At 38.1% G+C, this 22,410-nt stretch overlaps 1 protein-coding gene across 1 annotated transcript in view; it reads right to left on the bottom strand.

The window, feature by feature from the left end:
* Positions 1-22,410, bottom strand: part of ZNF704 (zinc finger protein 704) — a 205,479-nt gene that overhangs the window by 146,789 nt on the left and 36,280 nt on the right. Inside the window, exon 2 of the mRNA XM_029222667.1 lies at positions 13,653-13,894. Within this exon, the coding sequence (XP_029078500.1) occupies positions 13,653-13,894 (242 nt within the window). The remainder of the gene's footprint in view (positions 1-13,652; positions 13,895-22,410) is intronic.

The following is a 22,410-nucleotide window of genomic DNA, read 5'->3' as shown; positions in this document are numbered from 1 at the left end:
TACATTTATATTGCCCTCCCAATTTTGTTTTGTTTTGTTTTGTTTTGTGGTATGCGGGCCTCTCACTGCTGTGGCCTCTCCCGTTGCGGAGCACAGGCCCCGGACGTGCAGGCCCAGCGGCCATGGCCCACGGGCCCAGCCGCTCTGCGGCATGTGGGATCCTCCCGGGCCGGGGCACGAACCCGTGTCCCCTGCATCGGCAGGCGGACTCCCAATCACTGCGCCGCCAGGGAAGCCCCCAATATATTTTTTTAAAAAGAAAATGTTCAATGAGATAAGCTTAGAGACCTTTTAAACTTTTCCGTCTTTTCAGTAGTTTCATATTGGTTACAGAGCTTGTGACCTAAGAAGTTTTTAATATATTTAAACATTAAACATTTGCTCCAGAAACTGCTATGCTTCTGGAGATTCAGAAATGATACCAATTTTGCCTTATCTCTCACTTAATTCCAAGTCTGACGTAAAAGACTTTTCTATAAGTAATATATAGCACATAAAAGACAAAGGAGAAAATATAGAGAACACCACTGAAAATGGCAGCCCAAATAAGTTCACAATTTTCCATTGTCAACATAAGATATTGCTTGAAGCTCGGGTCATTTCCTAACTTTGAACTCAAAGGTTAATGAGTTTCTCAAGTTCTTTCTAAACGATACAGTTCCCAAAGAGGCATTCTATAAGGAGAAGATGACTTCATTTTACCCAGCAAGTGATATATATGACATCACTATATTTTAAAACCCTGCAAAACAAACAGTGCCGTATGGTTCAATTTTTTTCCAACAGCAAACTAACAATCTGGAGTATTCTAATAAGTTGTTGTTAGGGATATTTTTGGCCAAACTTTTCTTTTTCCCTTGTTACAACTGGTTTGCTAATAGATTTCTTTAGCTTTGGGGTTATAATTAGAAGACAGTTTCTACTTTGCGTAATCAAATTGTAATTGCTGTTTGGGTGAAATCCAACCAGTTTAAGCATCAGTACTTCCAAAAAAACAATGTCTGGCAAAAAGAGGATAACAAATGCCATGCTCTAATGATCCAGGTTATCTAATAATGTTTTCCTAACAGTTGAGTTTTTATTGTTTTTTAGAGTCTGGACAGCAAGTGATATTAGAATTATCAATGTATTTTAAGGCATCACATTTGCAACTGACAATAAATTAATGTTCTCTGATAAACACTAATGATGGTAATAAGAAACAAAAATTCACTTGGGGTCAGAAACCTCCCAGTCTTAGGTCTGTCATTTGTTAAATTTGTGCTCCAGTGCCTGAATTTATTTCCAGTGCCCGGAGAATTTCCAAACACATACATCTCTTGCTTTAGAAGCCAAAAAGCTCAGTTGCAGGCCCTGGTAGAATGAATGAACATAACTGTGTTTCTAGCTCCCCACCCTCCTGCCCACTTTCTAACCGCCTCCCTAGAAACTTTGTAAGTCTTTCAGAAAACTTCATCCTTTGTTAAATCAGCTAGTCATTTTCTGTTGCTTACAACCAAGAAGCCTCACATCTACTTCAAAAATGCATCTCAAGTCTGTCCACTTGTCTTCATCTCAGCTGTCACCACTCTATGCAGTCCAGACTCCCATGACATCTGTTCTGCACTAAAGGAGCAGCTTCCCGACTAGTCTCCCTGCACCCACCTTGTCCTTCTCAAACCCAATCTACATGTGACAGTTAATGTGAACACTCCTAAATACAAAAGGAACATTGATCATTCTTCTCCATAAAATTCTTCTCATTGATCTAAATATATACTTTAAAAATCTTTAACACAATCAATATAGCTCAATATGATTTGCCTCCTGGGTGCCTCTCCAACCTCATCTCTTGCCGCTCTCCCCCATTCTCTGTGCTTCAGCCACACTGGCCTTCTTTCTTACCTTGAGGCTTGCAGGCATACTCTCCCCTACCTGGAATATCTTCCTCTCTAGTCAGTCTGTCTAACACCTCTTCATTCTTTAGGTGTCAGCTAAAATGTACTTGCATTAAAGAGGCCTTTCCTTATGCCTCAGTCTAAAATAAGTCTTCCTACTTATGGACCTCATAATACCCTGTACATTCCATCTATTAAAATTATTATAATGTATAATTATGTGTTTATATTTGTGTTGTTTAGAATCTCTCTCTCTCCTCAATTCTACCAGGGCAGGAAATATGTCTATTTATTCTACCTTGTATTCCAGTAGCTGGCACATAAAATCCACTTAATTAATAAAGATGTTGAATAAATTTAAAAAATGCACATTACTCAGTGAAAGAAGCCAATCTGAAAAAGCTGCATATTATATTATTCCAACTATAGACATTCTGAAAAAGGCAAAACTATGGAGACAGTAAAAAGATTAGTGGTTTCCAGGAGTTCAGGGTAGGGGAAGGGATCAATAAGCAGGGCACAGAGGGTTTTTTAGGGCAGTGAAAATACCCTGGATGGTACTATAATGAGGGATGCATGTCCTTATATATTTGTCCAAACCCATTTAATATACGACACTAACATTTAGAGAAGTAAACTTGAGGACAAAAACGATGACAGATGTTGATAACAGGAGGGGTGCTCTGCGTGTGTGGGGACAGAGGGTATATGGGAAATCTCTGTAACTGCGTCTCAATTTTGTTGTGAACCTAGAACTGCTCTGAAAAATAAAGTCTTTTAAAAAATAAGGTATTGAGGAACAAATCTTAAAAAAAAGAAAAAAGAAACAGAATATATAACTTTCTAATCAAGCTAGATCAATCGAACAAAAGGTAGGAAAGAGAAAACATAGTAAAGCATGGCTTAAAAAAGAAAAAAAGGGCTTCCCTGGTGGCACAGTGGTTGAGAGCCCGCCTGCCGATGCAGGGGACACGGGTTCGCGCCCTGGTCCGGGAAGATACCACATGCCGCGGAGCGGCGGGGCCCGTGAGCCATGGCCGCTGAGCCTGCGCGTCCGGAGCCTGTGCTCCGCAACGGGAGAGGCCACAACAGTGAGAGGCCTGTGTATCGAAAAAACAAAAAAAAATTAAGATGGCGAAAAATTCTAAACACATCAGTAATTATAATGAATATAGTGAGTAAAATATCCTATTTCAAGAATATACTCTATATTTCTATTCTCTGGATTCTTTTCTCAGTTATAAATAATAAGATGAAAAATGTTTTGTATCTCTTACTTTTTAAAATAAAATCTAATTATAATAATCTAATATTAAAAAGAATCAACCTAACAAAAACTGGGAGGTGCATATAAAGAAGTGCTTAGGAGTTATAGCATTAGATGCTTATAACATAAAAGAAGAAAAGTCTACAATTAACAGTCTAAAATTCTACCTTAAGAAACTAGAAAAAGAGGAGGAATTTAAACTCAAAATAAGCAGAAGGAAGGAAATAATAAAAGAAGAAATCAATGAAATAGAAAATGGACAAACAATAGAGAAAATCAATATATGTGAAAGCTGGCTCCTTGACAACAGCCATAACATTGATAAACTGCTAGTTAGACTGGTTAAAAAAAAAAAAAGATGACACACTGACCAATATCAGAAATGGGAGCGGGAACATTACTGTAGATTCTCTGTATTTTTTAAAAAGGCAATATTATGAACAACTACATGCTAACAAATTTGACAATTTATATGTAATGGATAAATTCCTTGAAAGACACAAATTACCAAAACTGATTCAAAAAGAAACATGAAAGATGAATAGCACTACAGTTGACCCTTGAACAACGAGGGTTGTTCTGCGTGTAATATAGTCGGCCTTCCGTTTTCACGGTTCTTCCACATCTACAGATTTAACCAACTGTGGACCATGTAGTATTACAGTATTTACTATTGAAAAGATCTGCGTATAAGTGGACCCGCACAGTTCAAACCTGTGCTGTGCAAGGGTCAACTGTATATCAATCTTAAAAATCGAACCTGTAATGAAAAACACTCCCATAAAGAAAACTCCAGGTCCAGATGGCTTCACCAGTAGACCTAGCCTTTAAGAAAGAAGTAATACCAGTCCTAAAACAAATTCAGAAAACAAGGAGGAGGGAACACTTCCTAACCCATTTTATGAGGCCATCATTAAACTGATATCAAAACCACACAACAATATCCAAGTGGATGGAAATGAATGAATCCTTAATAGAATTTTAGCAAAAATTGATCCTTTGATATATAAGGGGATTTTAGCTCAGGAATCCAAAGCTGACTCAATGGTCGAAGACCAAGCAATGTAACTCGACACATTAAAATAATTGTTAAGTATGCTCATGTAGAGAGATGCATTTTTTTAACAATATTCAACATTTATTGATGATAAAAACGCTCATCAGCTAATTAGAAATGGAAGAGTACTTCCATTCTCTCATAAAGAAAGAAAACAATCCTGCAGCTATCATCATTCTTAACAGTGAAATATACTGAATGCTTTCCCCTTGAAGAACAAGATAAGGATACCCATTTTTGCCACTTATATTCAGCGTTACAGTGGAGGTGCAAACCAGTGCAAAAAGACAAAACATAAATGAAAGGTATACATACGGGAGAAGAAGAGTAATGAGTTGTCTTTATTTGCAGGCAGCATGATCATTTATGTAGACCTTCCTAAAAACAAATCTACCAAAAAAGCTAAAAAACCTAATGCCTGAGTTTAGTAAGTTTTCAGTATAGTTGGTCAAAATATAAATTGTATTTCTCTGTATCAGCAATGAATAACTTGAAGTTGACATTTAAAATAATATCATCGGGCTTCCCTGGTGGCGCAGTGGTTGCGGGTCCGCCTGCCGATGCAGGGGACGCGGGTTCGTGCCCCGGTCTGGGAGAGTCCCGCATGCCGCAGGGCGGCTAGGCCCGTGGGCCTTGGCCGCTGAGCCTGCGCGTCCGGGGCCTGTGCTCCGCGGCGGGAGAGGCCGCGTACCGCAAAATAATAATAATAATAATAATAATATCATTTGGTGGGGGAGTGGCCAAGACGGCAGAGCAGGAAGACCCTGAGTTCACCTCTTGCCATGGGCACACCGAAACAACTATGTACAGAGCAACTATTGATGCGAATGACCAGAAGAAAAGCGGAAAAGATCTGCTACAACTAAAGATATAAAGAAGGAACCACAGTGAGATGGGTAAGCAGGGCAAAGATGTGGTACAGTCAAGAGGCCATAACCCCGGGTAGGCAACCCACACATGATAGGATAATTACAACTGCAGAGGTTCTCCCCAAGACGGAAGGGGCCCAGGCCTCACACTGGGCTCCCCAGCCTGGGTTTCCGGTACCAGCAAGACGAGCTCCCTGAACATTTGGCTTTGAAGGCCAGCAGGGCTTACTTTCAGGAGAGCCAGAGGGCTGGAGAAATAGAGACTCCACTCTTAAAGGGCGCACACAAAATCTCACACGTTCTGGGACCCAGAGCAGAAGGAGTAGTTTGAAAGGAGCCTGAGTCAGACCTACCTGCTGATCTTGGAGAGACTCCCTGAGAGGCAGGAGGCATCTAGAGCTCAGCTCAGGGTCACAGACACTGGTAGCAGCCATTTTGAGAGCTCATTCTACCAAAAGGACATTGGGGTTGGCAAGTGTCACTTTGGAATCCTCCCTCGAGCATGTTAGCACCAGGACCTTGCTTGCCTCACCCACCAGCCTGCAGGCACCAGTACTCGGACACCTCAGGCCAAGTAGCTAGCTGGGCAGGGACAGAGCCCCACCCACAAGCAGGCGGGCTTCTTTAAGACCCCCTGAACCCACAGCTGCCCCGGGACACAGCCCTGTCCGCCAGAGGGCCCAAGACCTGAAACTAGGCCTAGAATCCCCCAGGGTCCCAGAGCCAGCCGTCTCCACAGCCGGCCCTGCCCACCGGCAGGCTGATACCAACCCCTGGACTCACAGGGCCCTGTGGCCAGAGACCCCACAACCTGGCTCCACCTACTAATGGGCTGGCACTAGCCCTGGGACCAGCCTCACCCACCAGTGGACAAGGCATCAGCCCCAACACCCTCTGGGCCCTGGCCACACAGAGTAAACTTAAGAAAATAAAAATCATATCAAGAATCTTTTCTGACCACAATGCCATGAGACTAGAAATCAACTACAAGGAAAAAACCGCAAGAACACAAACACATGAAGGCTAAACAATATGTGACTGAACAACCAATGGATCACTAAAGAAATCAAAGAAAAATTAAAAATACCTGGAGGCAAATGAAAATGAAAACATAATGATCCCAAATCTATGCGAAGCAGCAAAAACAGTTCTAAGAGGGAAGTTTATAGTGATACAAGCCCACCTCAGGAACAAGAAAATCTCAAAGAAACAACCTAACCTTACACTTAAAGGAATTAGAAAAAGAAAAACAAACAAAACCCAAAGTTAGTAGAAGGAAAGAAATGATAAAGATCAGAGCAGAAATAAATGAAATAGAGACAAAAAAACTAAGAGCTCGTTCTTTGAACAGATAAACAAAATTAATAAACCTTTACTCAGACTCATCAAGAAAAAAGGAGACAGGGCCCAAGTCAATAAAATCAGAAATTAAAAAGGAGAAGTTACAACTGACACCACAGAAGTACAAAAGATCATAAAAGATTACTATGAGCAATTATATGCCAATAAAATATTTGCAAATGATATATCCAACAAGGGGTTAATATCCAAAATAAACAAAGAACTCATCGAACTCAATATCAAAAGTTACCCAACAACCCTATTAAAAACTGGGCAGAGGAACTGATGACACATTTTTCCGAAGAAGACATACGGATGGCCAACATACATATGAAAGGATGCTCAACATCAGTGATCATCAGGAAAATGCAAATCAAAACCACAATGAGATATCACTTCATACCTGTCAGAACGGCTATTATCAAAAAGGCAAGAAATAACAAGTGTTGGTAAGGATGTGGAGAAAAGGAAACCCTTGCGCAGTGTTGGTGGGAATGTAAACTGTTCCAGCCACTATGGAGAACAGTATGGAAATTCCTCAAAAAATTAAAAATAGAACTGCCATAAGATCCAGTAATTCCACTCCTGGGTATTTTTCCGATGAGAAAAGAAACACTAATTCAAAAAGATATATGCACCCTGTGTGCATTGCAGCATTGTTTACACTAGCCAGGATATGGAAGCAACATAAGTGCCCATCAATAGATAGATGGATAAAGAAGATATCACACACACACACACACACACACACACTGGAATATTACACAGCCATAAAAAGAATGGAATCTTGCCATTTGTGACAACATGGATGGGCCTAGAGGGTATCATGCTAAGTGAAATAAGTCACAGAGAAAGAAAAATACTGTATGATTTCACTTATATGTAAAATCTAGAAAACAAAACAAATGAACAAACATAACAAAACAGAAATAGCTATAGATACAGAGAAAAAAACAGGTGATTGCCAGAGCAGGGCCGGGGGGAAGAGGAAAGAAATTCGTAAGGGAGAATAAGAGGTACAAACTTCCAGTTACAAAATAAATGAGTCACAGATATTCAATATGCAGTGTAGGGAATACAGTCAAAAACTATGTAATGTCTTACTATGGTGACAGATAATAACCAGACTTATCGCAGTGATCATTTTGAAATGTACAGAAATATTCAATCACTCTGTCATGTAGTAAGAACTAACATTGTGCTGTAGGTCAATTATACTTCAAAAACAAACTCTCTCATAGAAAAAGAGATCAGATTTGTGGTTACCCAGAGGCAGGTAGTTGGGGAGGGAGAATTAGATGAAGGCAGTCAAAAGGTACAAACTTCCAGGTATAAGATAAATAAGTGCTAGGGATGTAATGTACAACATGATAAATATAATTAACACTGTTGTATGTTATATATGAAAGCTAAGAAAGCAAACCCTAAGAGTTCTCATCCCAAGGAAAGGTAATTTTATATTTATTTAATGTATCTATATGAGATGATGGATGTTCTCTAAACTTATTGTGATAATCACTAGATTTCTAATCATTTCATGATGTGAGTCAAATCATTATGCTGTACATCTTAACTTATACAGTGCTTTATGTCAATTATATCTCAATACAACTGGAAGAAAAAAGATTACCAAAAAAAATTAAATAATATTATTTAGAACAGTATCTAAAAACATAAAGTACTTACAAATTAAATTAACAAAATAATGCAAGATCTAAGCACTGAAAACTACAAATGCTACTGAGAAGAATAAAAGAACTGGGTGAATGTAAAGACATATTCTGTCTATAAATTGGAAGATTTGATGTTTTTATGATATCAATTCACCCTAAACTGACCTATAGATTCAAATGTAATAACAATTAAAATTCCAATAGGCTTTTTTGGAGGGTAGAAAATGGTAGAACTTTCTAAAATCTATATGGAAATCCAGCAAACCTAGAAAGATATGTTTAAAAAAGCAGAACAAGGTTGGCATACTCATACTACCTACTATCAAGACTTACTACAGCAATCAAGAGGGACCTAGAGTCTGTCATACAGAGTGAAGTAAGTCAGAAAGAGAAAAACAAATATCATATGCTAACACATATATATGGAATCTAAAAAAAAAATGGTTCTGATGAACCTAGGGGCAGGACAGGAATAAAAGACACAGACATAGAGAATGGCCTGAGGACAAGGGGAGGGGGAAGGGTAAGCTGGGATGAAGTGAGAGAGTAACATTGACATATATACACTACCAAATGTAAAACAGAAAGCTAGTGGGAAGCAGCTGCAGAGCACAGGGATATCAGCTCGGCGCTTTGTGACCACCTAGAGGGGTGGGATAAGGAGGGTGGGAGGGAGACGCAAGAGGGAGGGGATACAGGGATATATGCATGCCTATAGCTGATTCACTTTGTTGTACGGCAGAAACTAACACAACATTGTAAAGCAATTATACTCCAATAATGTTAAAAAAAAAAAAAGAGACTGTAGTACTGGCATAAGGATAGACATACAGATACAGAACAGAGGAGAGTCCAGAGCTAGACACGCACATATATGGTCAGTTGATTTTGAAAAAGACATCAAGGTAATGCAATGGGGAAAGGATAATCTGTCCAACAATTGTTAACAATTGGATATCTAAATGGGAAAATAAAAAGAAACCTCAATCCTTACCTATAACCAGGCAGACTTAAAATGAGTAGAAAATTTCTCCTCCAAAAGTGGCTCTCCTGAGTCCTTTATGTTTTCTTTTCTGGTACTTGCAGGCTTTACCAACATGCTTATTAGTTTACCCATCAGGACAGGTCAAACACTGAAATGAGCATTACTTGGACTTTGAAAGAATTTGGTGTTGCCAACGGTATTCAGTCAGGCCAATTCACAGAAGTCTCGTGCTACTGCAATAGCTTGGCACACATCCCAAGAATTGAACAATTCCTTCCGACTAGTTCTACGCCCTACAACCCTGGAAAAATCTTTAAATTCCCTACTCTGGATTTCAAATCTTTCTTTCTTTTCCCCAAATTTCCACCACTAAACTGGGCATGTTTCATTGATTATCTGGGCCCAGGCTCATCATCTTTTTCCAATAAGGCTAAAATACTGTCTTGGCTAATGGACCACTGAGCTCTGCCCACAGGAAATCTCTGACTGGCCTTTGTCTTTACTGACCTTGGCCTCCTATTCACTTCTTGGGCCAAACTACAGTATTGGATTTTCATTCTGGCTCAACTCTTCACACCCCCGTCTCTTTGTATTCCTCTCCTTATCCTCTTAAAGCTCATTTTCCTAACTCGCCATAGAGATCACTAAAGCTAGTATTTTCCCTGAAGATTAAAAAATACTTAAGATAACATGTTTATAATTAGTAACTCCTCATTTTCAATTCACAGTCTCTTTCGGAGGGAGCTGTTATCTTTTATAACCAGACATTACTAAATGAATAAGTGATGAAACCTTCAGAGAGAGGGATCAGTCATTTAAAGACTGCTGTCCCCACTGTTAGCACTGACACGCCTCGTACAGGTCACCTCATGCCCCACCAAATTATTCCTCCTCCATAATCTTTAAAATTGGGAAGAATTTTTTTTCCGTCAATGATAGATCTTTAGGTCCAAAGACGAACACTGCTCATTCACATGCTCTCTTACATACTCTTGTGCTCTTCCTATTTAGTTTTCTCCCCTGAAGAACCTGGAATAATTCAAGGGATATTTTGAGGACCTCACCTTATAATGCATTCACCCCTCTGCACCACCCCCCGCCTGCCCCCCACCAGAAACAAAAAAAAGAAAAATACACTGTTTCTTCCTGAAATCAATCAAGCAACATCTCATGGGTAAGTGGACTCTCTTGCATTAATATAACTCATGTAATTAATATAACGCAGGCGTCCCGGTGGCCTTGCGAGGCAGTCTCAGACACTTCCAACCAGCCTTCCCTCACCCCTCTCCCTCACTGGGCTCAGACCTGCACCTTAGTCTGACTCGCACCTCCTGCCTTCCCTGCCTCCACCCACCCCAGGTGTTTATCTTAATAAAACACTTGCACGTTCAATCCTATCTTGGCATTTGCTTCTCGGATGACCCAGCCTGACACATCTGGATTAATAACTTACTTAAATTTATGTTTTCCTGAAACTAGAGGCTCTTAAGTGGGTCCTCAGGAAATGGGTAAAGAAACGGATTTTGTAATGCAGATCTCAGATGCAGAGTTCCTCCTCTGTTCCATTTATCCCCATCTTGAAAAAGATACTAGTAAAAGGAAATTAGGCTTTTAAATAGTGTGTCACACTAACAACTTTCCTAATATTAAGAGATTCTCCATTACATACAAATTCACCCAGTTCTAATGAGAAGGGAGCAAGTTATTTGATATTAACCACTTAGGTGTCTGTCTGATGGTAAGGTCCTGGAGGGTTAGCATCCTGCCTCATTCACTTTTTTACTGAGTACTGAGTTCATAGCAGGTACTCAATAAATGTCTATTGAATGGAGATGAAATCAGTGATGCTTAATTGCAGTGAGGTACAGTGATTAAAGAGGGGCGTGGTTCTCAGAACTTTCTAGGGATATGAAAAAACATATAAAATATACCCATTGTTTTCATTACGCAAACCATAGAAAAAACCTTCATATTTCATCTTAAAACCACAGAAAGTGAAGTTCAACAAAAATCCTGTTAGCTACAGTGGCAATAAGCAAAATATAAAGTGAGAAAGATTAGAGAGAACTGATTTTAAACCAATGAGGAGCTCTGCACCAGTCATACTCTATTCACCTAAAATCGTTGTCCTGCCGTTCTAAGAGCTGGCCAATACCTAATGTCTGGATTTAGAAGAGTAATAAGTTGCAATAACCATGTGGCTAGATACAGCGATACAGAATATGTATATGGGGTATATATAATACACGTGTGTTATATATGATATACTATATAAGATATAGATATAAAGGTTTACTCATACCAATATTCCCGTATACCCATAGACTTACTCAAGCCTCATTATTGACGTACTGCCAACAGATATAACTATTTCTTCTAAAAAAAACAAAAAGAAAAATCCTGTATCTTTCTACATGTCAAGTAAAGGAGTTTCTTTAAAACAAAATATTGATCTATTTAGATGATAGTGGAAAGTTTACATTTACAAAATAACTTGATAACAGTAAAAGAAAATAGAACAGAAAGAGTGGAGAGTTAGATGAACTCCACAACTTCTGATTCCTTCATCATCACTTTAAAAAAGAGTAATTTATTTCACCAACTGTTGGCATATTTGTGATAATTAAACTCTTACTACAGCAATGAAAATAAGTGTATTAGTGGAGATCTCAAACAATGAAGCTTTAACTAGTCTTTCCCATAATAGATTAACACAGCTAAGCTATACCTTGTCATTGGGGAATTTTTGCTGCACATTAACTGGGTTTCCAATTAATTTCCCAATATTGTTTAAAGAACTCCATAATAACACTGGCTTGACTTTTAAGTGCACTCAGTGAATTTGAGAGGGAAGAAGGAATATTCCACACAACAGAGCCAGAAAAGGCAGAAAACATTTTTCTTCTTCCTCTCTTCATTATTTTCCCCAGAAACTACTGCAAGTGGGTAAAAATTAAAGAAAAAAGATATACCTAAAACAATCGATGACAAGTTAAAATTATGAATTCCAGGTCTTTCAACATATAAAATGGTCGAATGAAAATTTTATGTAGAGTAAGTTCTACAGAATTGCAAGTTGGCCCTAAACTATGTAATATTGGGAAGTCTAATTCTTGCCCTACAGGCTTAGGAAAAAAATAAAACCATAGCTCTTCACATTTCAAATTACATGTCATTTTACCTATGAGTCAACCAAATAACAGATATGAATTGAGGTGCCTACCAGGTTCAGGGCATGATAAGACATTTCATAATGAACCCCCAGTTAAAGGAACTAATCCTAAAGAATTCAGCATGTACTTTATATGAAAAAATGAGAAAAGCAAATAATTCCAAGTTGTTAAAGAGGTAATGAATATATGAAAAGTTTCAATTAAAAGTTAAGGAAAATAAAGAGGCCTATGATTTTATAAAGTTTGACAAATTTGGTAGAAGAATAGAAAAATATGTATTTTTCTAGAGAAGATACTTTTGATTTCATATAAAAAGAAATGAAATTCTAATTACAAAAAGTGAATCAGTAGAAAAGGAACATTTATTCCTTTTCCAAAGATACTATTTTCCTAGTTAGCTATGAGAAACCACTCAAACAAACACAGAACTTCTCAAACAATTGCTTATAAAGTTTCATTATAGATGTTTTTTGGTAACAAAATATATTTCACATATTAAAAATAAGCAAGCTTTCATGTTACAGCATCTCCTTTCTTTTCTTCATTCAACAAATATTTATTGAGCTCTTAATATATAATTCAACATGGTTCTAATACTAGGGCTACACCACTGAACAAGACGGACTAAAATCACGGCCAACATGGAACTTACTTTCTAGGTGAGATAAATGACAGGCAAGGAAATAAGTAAAAGGTCTAGCATGTATATTCTACTACTATTCCACTGTCATTCTGCCATAATATTGTTCTTTGGTTCAATGGCGCTGGATGTGGTTTAAATAGAATTACAATGTAATAAAAGCCTTTTAATATTTCAGACAAACCCTCTTGGCCCAGTTCTAAGCTAGATCTGTCTTAAAAGGATTACCATGATATAAACCTGGGATCACCAAACTTTTTCTATAATGAGTCACACATAAATATTTTAGGCTTTGCAGGCCATCTATGATCTATATCCCATATTCTACACTTATTTTTCCCTTTAAAAATGTAAAACTATTCTTATCTGGCAGGCCAAACAAAAACAGGCCAGGGGCTGAATCTGCCCTACAGCCATAGCTCTCCAACACCTGACCAAAAGATATGAGTATTCTTGCTCTTAAGTGGCTATGCTCAGTCATACATTTCATGTTTCTTTTATTTTTTTATATTTATTCTTTTGCTCTTTGTTGTTCATTTGCCAAAATCTAATAAAACATTCTTTTCTAGAGCCACAGTAGTTCCAACTACTACAGCCTGAGTCAGTTCTGAAGAGCATGGCCACCTGCTCTATTTCACACAAGCAACAGAAAAATGTTCTTGGCAGAAAAACCTTCCTAAGTCTATACTTTAGAGAGATACGGCGGAGACTATACATGCTCTCCACTGACTTCCTGGAGCAGACACATATAAGGTCTAACGGTCCCTTACCTTGCTGGAGGAACGTCAATATTGGAAGAAACAACTTTTCGTTTTTGTTCAAGGAGACAGATGGAGCGAGTGTTTTCTTTTTCATGGTCAAGGGCTCGGTTGACTTTTTTGGTGTCTGCTGTTTTCACATCCTCCTCCATGGCCAAGGGGAACAAGTGTTGATGAGACAGTTTTTTACTAGAGTCACGTTTTAAGTCCTCTGGTTGAAATGTGAAGGCCATTTCCCGCTTAATGCTCCCCACCTGTGAAATGAAATGCAAAAATTCTTAGTCACCCAAAATATCAGCTTTGCATGACTATGTGCAGATGGCCATGACGGGAGACCACAGACTCTGCTGTCCCTGTTCATCTTGAAGATTTTATAGTTTAAATGGGAAAAAAGTCACACAGAAATAAAATAACTGACATTACAAAGTAATGCACAATTGATGCACCACCTGTCATAATGCAAACAAGAAGCATCGCAAGCACAAGAAAAGCCTTTCAGATGTGCAAAAACTTCGAAGGCTTGAAAGCGTGAGACTTAAAAAAATCTAAAAATTTAAAACATTATTGTTTTCTCTTCTACAACTGAGAAAACTCAATTAAGTAAATTCTTAAATATTTCATGCTGATTATGTTTAATGAAGAGAGCTATATATATAAAATCAAGCCTTATATCTTTGACTATGATACTGATCTTAGCCACACTCTTTATCTAATGAAGAATTGTTTTTTATCCTTTATTTATAGCAGTTAAGGTCTTAATGAAATCCTTCATTAGTATGACAATTAAAAAGTCATATTAATTTTTCTTATGATTTTTTACTAAATGCAATGGTGATTAAAGTTTAAGACAAATATGAATTTAGACCTCAAGGAATTAAAACTGGTTAAGGAAAATAAAGAGGTCTATAATTTTATAAAGTTTGACAAATTTGGTAGAATAGAAAAATATGTATTTTTCTAGAGAAGATACTTTTGATTTCATATAAAAAGAAATGAAATTCTAATTACAAAAAGGAATCAGTAGAAAAGGAACATTTCAGATTTTAGGACTGTGATGACTGAAAAAGGAGACAAAAGTTAAAAAAGAAAAAGGATTTTGTAATGTGATTGGTGCTGTAAATGAGGTCTGGAGTGAACTTGTTAAAGTCCTAAGTATACAAAGAAGAACCAGACTATCTGGCAACCCAGAGCCTCACTCATCAGCGGAGTATGTTTCAAAATATGCGCATCTATAAGACATTTCACAGGTCCAGAGATAGTCTCTCCCTTTCATGAAGTCAGTGTACATAGTCAGTAAATCTTCACTCACCCACTTAAATAGAGGATATGCTTATTTGTTTCTTTTTAATTTTAGTTAGGAGGAAAAACACAAAGCATGTGATCAAATAGATTTAGAATAATAGGAGCTAAAGCCATAAACATACAGCATCTTCAGAATAAAATGAGAATATGTGGGCCCAGTAACAGCAGAGACTGGCAAAGTATGGTATTAATGACTAGAAACTCTCAGACTAAAGGAAAACTCTGAAGTATATGTGTGTTGGGAGTCACAGGACCTGCTCACATATGTATTCTGCCTGAGCCCAGGGATGACTTGTGCCTCAGGATTGCCTTGGCTGGAATGGATCTATCACATGAACACAGAGCCCTAAACTGAGCTCCCTGCTCTCCTTGGCCTGCACTTGTCAGGAAAAAGAGAGTATCTTCCATGGTGTTCCTGCCAGACCAAGCCCCAGCTCCACAGGACAATGGTCAGCCACCTGGGTCTACTTGCAACTCATTAAAGAGTTACCATATTTCTTAGAATGCACTAGTTAATGAAGCAAAGTAAGAGTCCAAGAAAAATGAGTGCGTTTAAGAGCTGTTTAAATGACATCGATACTCAATAGAAAGGAATAAGAAAATATTTCACACTTCTAAAATGCAATAAATTTTCAATAAAAACGTAGTTTGGAAAACTGACTAATGTAATTATAAATTTTTAAAATATCCATCACTAATCACTTTCAGTGCAACTTCTTCTGCCTGGAGGTGGAAGAGAGAGGGAAGCATTTTTTCCACCTCTAGAGCAGCTCATTCCCAGCGATGTTACAACAGGAATATGCCAAACACCAGGCATGAAAGATGAAAACAAAGGCGTGGTTTTGATGATTATAAATAGTTTCTCCCTAAGTGTCAAGTGTTACAGTAATTAAATATTTAAGTAGTCATTAGTATTAAGTTGTAGCAATAATTGACATCCATACCTCCCTTGGGGTCAACTGGACTGGTTAAATGAATTCAATCCAAAGAGAGGAGGGTTGAGGGAGAACATTACAGAAAGTTTAGCTTTTAGCTCCAAATATTTTGGGAAAAAAGCCAGCATCTAAAGCAAATTAATACAAAGTAGAATAAACTTCCTATAGAAATGATATTATAATTGTATGTCATGCTCTTAGCTGAGACTTCATAATAAAATAAATTATGGTAATATTCAACAATGTAAGCTATAAATCTTCCATAATACATTCTAAACATAAAATTAATCTCTCAATAATAATCAGGAAATTTTAGCAATGTAATGAATTTCAAAGACTACTTAGCCCAGACTCCTTTTTAAAAGTGGAATTAAAATGAGTTAGAAATGATCAAAGAAGAGAAAAAAGTGTAGAGGTGAGCAAAAGACTTTACTTTGAGTCATAGGTTCCACTGTTTGTAAGGTTGGTGGAAGGAGTGGGTCACAGGTGTAGATGTTCATTATATCACTATGTCTTAAACGTATATGTATATTACATGTTCTTTTTTTTAAAAATTTATTTTATTTAGTTATTTTTGGCTGCGTTGGGTCTTTGTTGCTGTGCACAGGCTTTCTCTAGTTGCAGTGAGCGGGGGATACTCTTCGTTGTGGTGCGCGGGCTTCTCATTGCGGTGGCTTCTCTTGCTGCGGAGCACAGGCTCTAGGCGCGTGGGCCTCAGCACTTGCAGCACGCAGGGTCAGTAGTTATGTCACTGGGGCCCTAGAAAGCAGGCTCAGTAGCTGTGGCGCACGGGCGTAGTTGCTCCATGGCATGTGGGATCTTCCCGGACCAGGGAATTGAACCCGTGTCCCCTGCATTGGCAGGTGGATTCTTAACTACTGCGCCACCAGGGAAGTCCCTACAGTTTCTTTTTAATGTTCTTTTATTCACATCAGATATTATATTTAAAAATATTTTTTAAAAGGAGAGTACACGGAGAGAAGAGAATGGAGCAAGTATATGAAGTCAAATCTTGAGACATGGGCTCAGAAATGGCCCAGAGAAATAGGGTGGTGGCTGGGTCGGATGCTGGACAAAGGAGAATGCTCTAAGATGGGAGGTAATAGAGCACATTTGAATGCTGAGGCAGGATGGAAAGGAAGGGATGAGTGAAGGTTTGGAGGAGGAGTAAAAGGGGGCAGCCATTGCACCTCCAGCAGATCAGCCGAGGAAAGCAGATAAAGGAAGATATGAGCCCATTTATATGAGATTTCCAGAAAAGGCAAATCCATAAAGACACAAAGCAGACCGGTGATTGCCTGGGGCTGGGGTTGAGAGCAGGAACTGATTGCAAACGGGCACCGGAGAACTTTTTGCCATGATGGAAATGTTCTGGAACTAGACTGTAGTGATTTGTACAATGCTATGAACTTATCAAAAATCCCTGAACTGTATTCTTACAATGGGATGAATATTATGGTATGTAAATTATACCTCGATAGTACTGTTGATTTAAAAAAAAAAAAAAAAAGAGGCAGCCACGAGGTGCTTGACAACCCAGGCTGCTGCAAGTAGCTGTGCTGTTATACCCTGTGCACAAGAAAGATCAGCTAAAATCCAGTCCCCACTCAAGCCAGGTCCCCAGGCCTCTTCACCCATGGAAAAGGGACATTTTTCTAATTCATCCACCCGGAGAAGAATTTTTTGTACTTCATCTGCCCAGAGAGGGCACTCTTACTTATTTTTTTTCCCAACTTGCACAACGCCCTGGTGACAAAAGGAAACCCTTCTGGTGATCTGCAGGGCCTGGGCCGAGTTAGCTTCCTTCCTTGAAGCTGATATCAATTAATGATGTGACTCACATGAGCTGATATTTTTGTTAAAAGAAAAGTTGGGGAAATCTGAGAAATCTCTGTGTGAAACAGCTCAAGGGGAGGCAAAGGGTTCAACAATAGAAGACAACCAGAGAAAACAAACAAATGCCCCAAATCTAGAAGCCCTAGGTGGCAAATAATGAAGAAAAAACTGCAAAACTCTTAACCAGGAATTTCGAGGAGAAAATACAAGGCAGAGGTTTAGGAATAATCTTAGTCTAGATTTTTTTTAAAGTGTCTCCTGCATGAGGAAGGGTTAATCTGACTGTATCCCACAGTGACAAGACTGTAAATTGGAAGGCAGTAGACTATGATTCTGGTTGTCAAATTTCAAGATGGACATTGACAAATCGGAATAAACGCAGCAGGGTGATCAGGATGACAAAGGATCTTATTGGGAGAAATCTGGGCATATTTCATCTAAAAAACAGAAGGTTTAAGGCCCCCATAGCTTCTCTTAAATACGTGTTAGAGCCCTTTTGAAGAGGAATTTGAGTTCCGTGCTCCTCCGGAACCAGGATCAGTGGTGCCCACTCCTGCTTCTGGCTGACCGCATTCTGACCTTATGGTTTACTCTCTCTTCCTCTTTTCTTCTCACTCTTCCACCACACTGTGAATGAGACATTTTGTATCTATAAGAAAGATTTACTACTTTTTACTTGACTGTGATTTCATGGACTCATAATCTGTTAAGCAGGTGGAATCTCAGAGACTACCTAGTCTCACATAAACATTTTATTTTGCACTATTCCTATAGAATCTGAATGCACTTCTCATTTTTTCAGATGTTCATTTACTACAAAATATATGCTTGTTGTTAAAATTTCAGTAAAAATGTGTATAAAATAAAATGGGGACAGTTTTCTATTCTTCCCCACCCTCAGGTCTAACCCCTAGAAAGAATAGCTTTTAACAATTTACTGCAAAACTTCAACTTACTTAAAAGGCATTAAACACCTATCTGTGTATATATACTGTCTGGAGTGTCTAAACATGAATGTGCTTATACTGACTGCATGTATTGCTCTGCAATACACAATAAATCATGGGCATCTTTTCATGTTAGTTGTACTATATTAAAAATTTTTGAATACTATAACATTTCACAAGATCATATTTTTTAACCCATCCCTTCCTCACAGACATTGAGGTATTTTTCAATTTTCCATCGTTAAACATAATGCCACAATGAATATCCTTGTTGTATGTATGCATGTACCTTTATACTTGTGCAAGCATTTTTGTGGGAAAACGTGGAGGTTAGAATTGCTGACTCAACCAACCAAAATTTTCTTTATGGGGGAACAAACTATGGAACGCCCATACAATGGACTTAACCATGAAGTCACTAAAAAGAAGGGCATCAGAATAAATCCACGATCTATTAAGAGGAACACATTTGCTCATGATCTACTAAGAGAAACAGGTAAGTTGCAGACTAGCATGTTAGGCATGATTTCACTGCTTTTCAAAAACAAAGTAGTTTGCTAAAAGCTACACACCTTCTGGGCCAAGAAGGTTCTTCTACTTCTTTTCTTGTATAATTAGATACATGCGTACACACATACAGACACACACACAACTTCCAAGTGGTGAGATCATGGGGGTTTTTTTTACTTTTTTGAGGTTCTCAAATTTTAAAAATTAATACAAAGAGAATTTTTTAGAGGTTCACAAAAAGTAGGAGGAATAATCCTCCGTGCTGGTCAACATATGAGGGAACTGGCACTCTCAACACCTGTTGGTAGGGATATACATGTTGAAGGAGGACAGCATGGCAAAAGGCAGTGAATTTAATGGTGCACCCCTCTGATTTAGCAATTCTACATCTAAGGGAAAAAAAATTACCTAGAAAAGCACACAAGAATATTTAGCACAGAATTTCTTATAATATTAAAAAAATGCAAATTCCCTAAACATCCATCAATAAATTTGGGGTTAAATATGAACAAATAAAATGTATAGTTTAAAACAAAGATATATTTCTTTATTTATTGAAATGGAAAGACATTTAATACATTAATTGAAAAAAGGAAATCCAAATGAGTTTATGCAATATAATCTCGGAGAGGAGGGATGTATATATATAAAGAGGAAAGCAATTCTGAAAGGACATTCCAAAATGTTAAGAATGGTTCTCCTTGGAAGCAGAATTACAGTCCAATTTTGCTTTTTATCCTGTTTGTAATTTTTACAATGTTCGTGTATAGTTTGGTATTTTAAAATTTATAAAGTTATTCTGTTCTAAAAAAAATACATATCATTTTTACATAATTAAGTTTCTCAAGAATCTGGCATTTATATAACTAATACCTTTTTCTTCTACTTAGCTTTCAGTTACTAGTATATATGCACATACTAAAGGGGAAAAATGAATTACTTAAAATGATCCATCCAACTGCACTATTACTTTCCTTGCTTACCAGCACCTCTCAGCTATACTGTATTACAAGCACTACCATTGAATTCCTTCTTCCTACCCAACACAGAAGCCCTTCAATAGCACATCACAGACACACGCTTTATCCAGTGTAATTTCCTGCAAGGGGACAAAGCTTGAGCTAACTGACAAATAAAACTCAAAATTTTTATTCCAACGAACAGCTTTTGTTTTCCTAAATGAAGATAAACAGCCTAACTGTAAATATGATATACTGGGGAAAATTGCAATTTTTTAAACAAGAAGTTAACAGTATCTATTTCAATCCTGAATTTCTCTAAATGGTGTCCTTTGTAAACTGGACTGAAGCTCATCAGCTTTTCTCAATACAAAAACATCTGGTTTCCATAGGAGGATTCTAACAGCACATCAGAAAACAGAATGGCTTCTAGCATCAGTCCACTTGCTTGATCAATCCTTCCTTCTGTCTACACTCAAGTGCATTCCAGGCTACCTTAATCCCAACACCCTCCCCATGAATATATGGTAATAAGATGCCAAAACGCATGTGTCAACACTCACTCTTGGAAACTGTCCTCACTTACTCATCTCAACCCAATAAGATTTGAGGAATTGGCTCTGGAGATTAACTGGATTTCCAGGAATAATCTGCAAAAAGTCAGCCCATTTGCCTTCTCGGGCTTTCTGAATAGTAAGAAAGTAGTATAGAAATTTTGGAAAAGGAAGTGGAATTCAGGCCACAGCAAAAACCACTCTTGAGAGCGAGCCACGGGAGGCAAGTGAATGGTCCATTTGGCCAAGCAACGCTTTAAGACTCTTCCATTCACCAGGCAGCCACACAGTCCCAGCTGACAAACTATAAGAGAATTTTCCTTATTTCAGATTGTGTTTCCCCACCTTAGGATTTATTTTGTAAACTTGCTTTCAAAACACATAAATATACATATTTAGTAACAGATGACAATGACACGCCAACTACAGTGTGGAGCACGTAATCAGAGTCCCAGAATTTGAAACATGCTACAAAAGAAGCAAAGGTTATATTAATAATAGGAACAATTGATTTTTAAGTTAATTTAAAATATTACTACTAAGGGTCATGCTCAAAGAAAGACCAGACTCTTGAGTCGACTGACAAAGGCTGTGTCCAAAAATAGTCAACAGAACTTTACTCATCACTTCAAATTAAATGCTTCAAATTTCATGCTATGTACACAGAAAAATAAGTTGGATGGCAAATCTATCCAGTCCTAATGAATAGCTGTAGTAGAAACACTTTAAAAATAATTGCTTCCAATTGCTAGCCCCTTGATTATATTATTCCCTTAGCCCTCTGAAAACAATGAAGTGGTTTTTGACTGCTTTACCCTCAAGTTTATTATTTCTCTATACCAAGACAGAGTAACTAGCTGGTGAAAATCATCCTGGTTTGCTGGTGTGATGATGGGGCGAGAAGTAAAACTCAGCACGACAGTGCTGAGACCCTCACTGTGATGGCAGCCACACAGCTACACTACCGCAGCGATCAGTGTTGTTAACGCCGGGTTCACTACAGCACGTTTCACCTCTAATATCTTGACAGTTTAATATTCAACAAAGCATGACTTGGTTTGCCTAATGGCAGATGAGTCAGACACACAGGAAAGTTATTGCAAAAACTTTTGGTGGACGACTACTTGGCTGAAGTTTCAAGCCTTCTATTAACATGATGCAAGTGAGAACAAACTACGTATTTTTAAAAATCCTTTCTAAAATCCTGAAAGGAAATACCTATTTCTATAAAGTTCAATATTAAATTCAAGCCGGGCTAAAGTCACCTGTGTATTTTTTCCAACCAGATGTAAAGAGAGAGAGGAAATATCAATATGGGTCTACCTCACTGGATTTAACTTTAGTATAGAGAATTTTGAACTTAATACAGTAATTAGGTATTCCATTTATTTTATATAAGTCAGAGTTTAATTCAACCAATCACACCCAGTCTTGTGAAAACCCTGTGGCCTTTACCTTCAGCATATATCCAGAATCCAGTCACTTCTTATCACCTCCACAGTTACCATCTTGGTCAAGCCACCATTATCTCTTGCCTGAATGTGTACAATAGTCTCCTCCCTGGATCCCTGTCTCCTTCCTTGCCATACCTTTCCCACCCCCCAGTTCCTTCTGAATAACAGTAGCCACCTTGTCCCTTACCAACCAGCGTCAGATCATGCCCCTCCTCAGCTCAGCACCCTCCAGTGGCTCCCCATTTGACAAAGAATAAAAGCCAAGGTCCTTGC

This window comes from Monodon monoceros, unplaced genomic scaffold (assembly GCF_005190385.1).
Source record: "Monodon monoceros isolate NGI ecotype Baffin Bay Population unplaced genomic scaffold, NGI_Narwhal_1 Super_Scaffold_14, whole genome shotgun sequence".
In the NCBI taxonomy this organism is placed as follows: domain Eukaryota; kingdom Metazoa; phylum Chordata; class Mammalia; order Artiodactyla; family Monodontidae; genus Monodon; species Monodon monoceros.
Note: the sequence above shows the minus strand (reverse complement) of the source record. Positions and strands in the feature narration are given on the sequence as shown.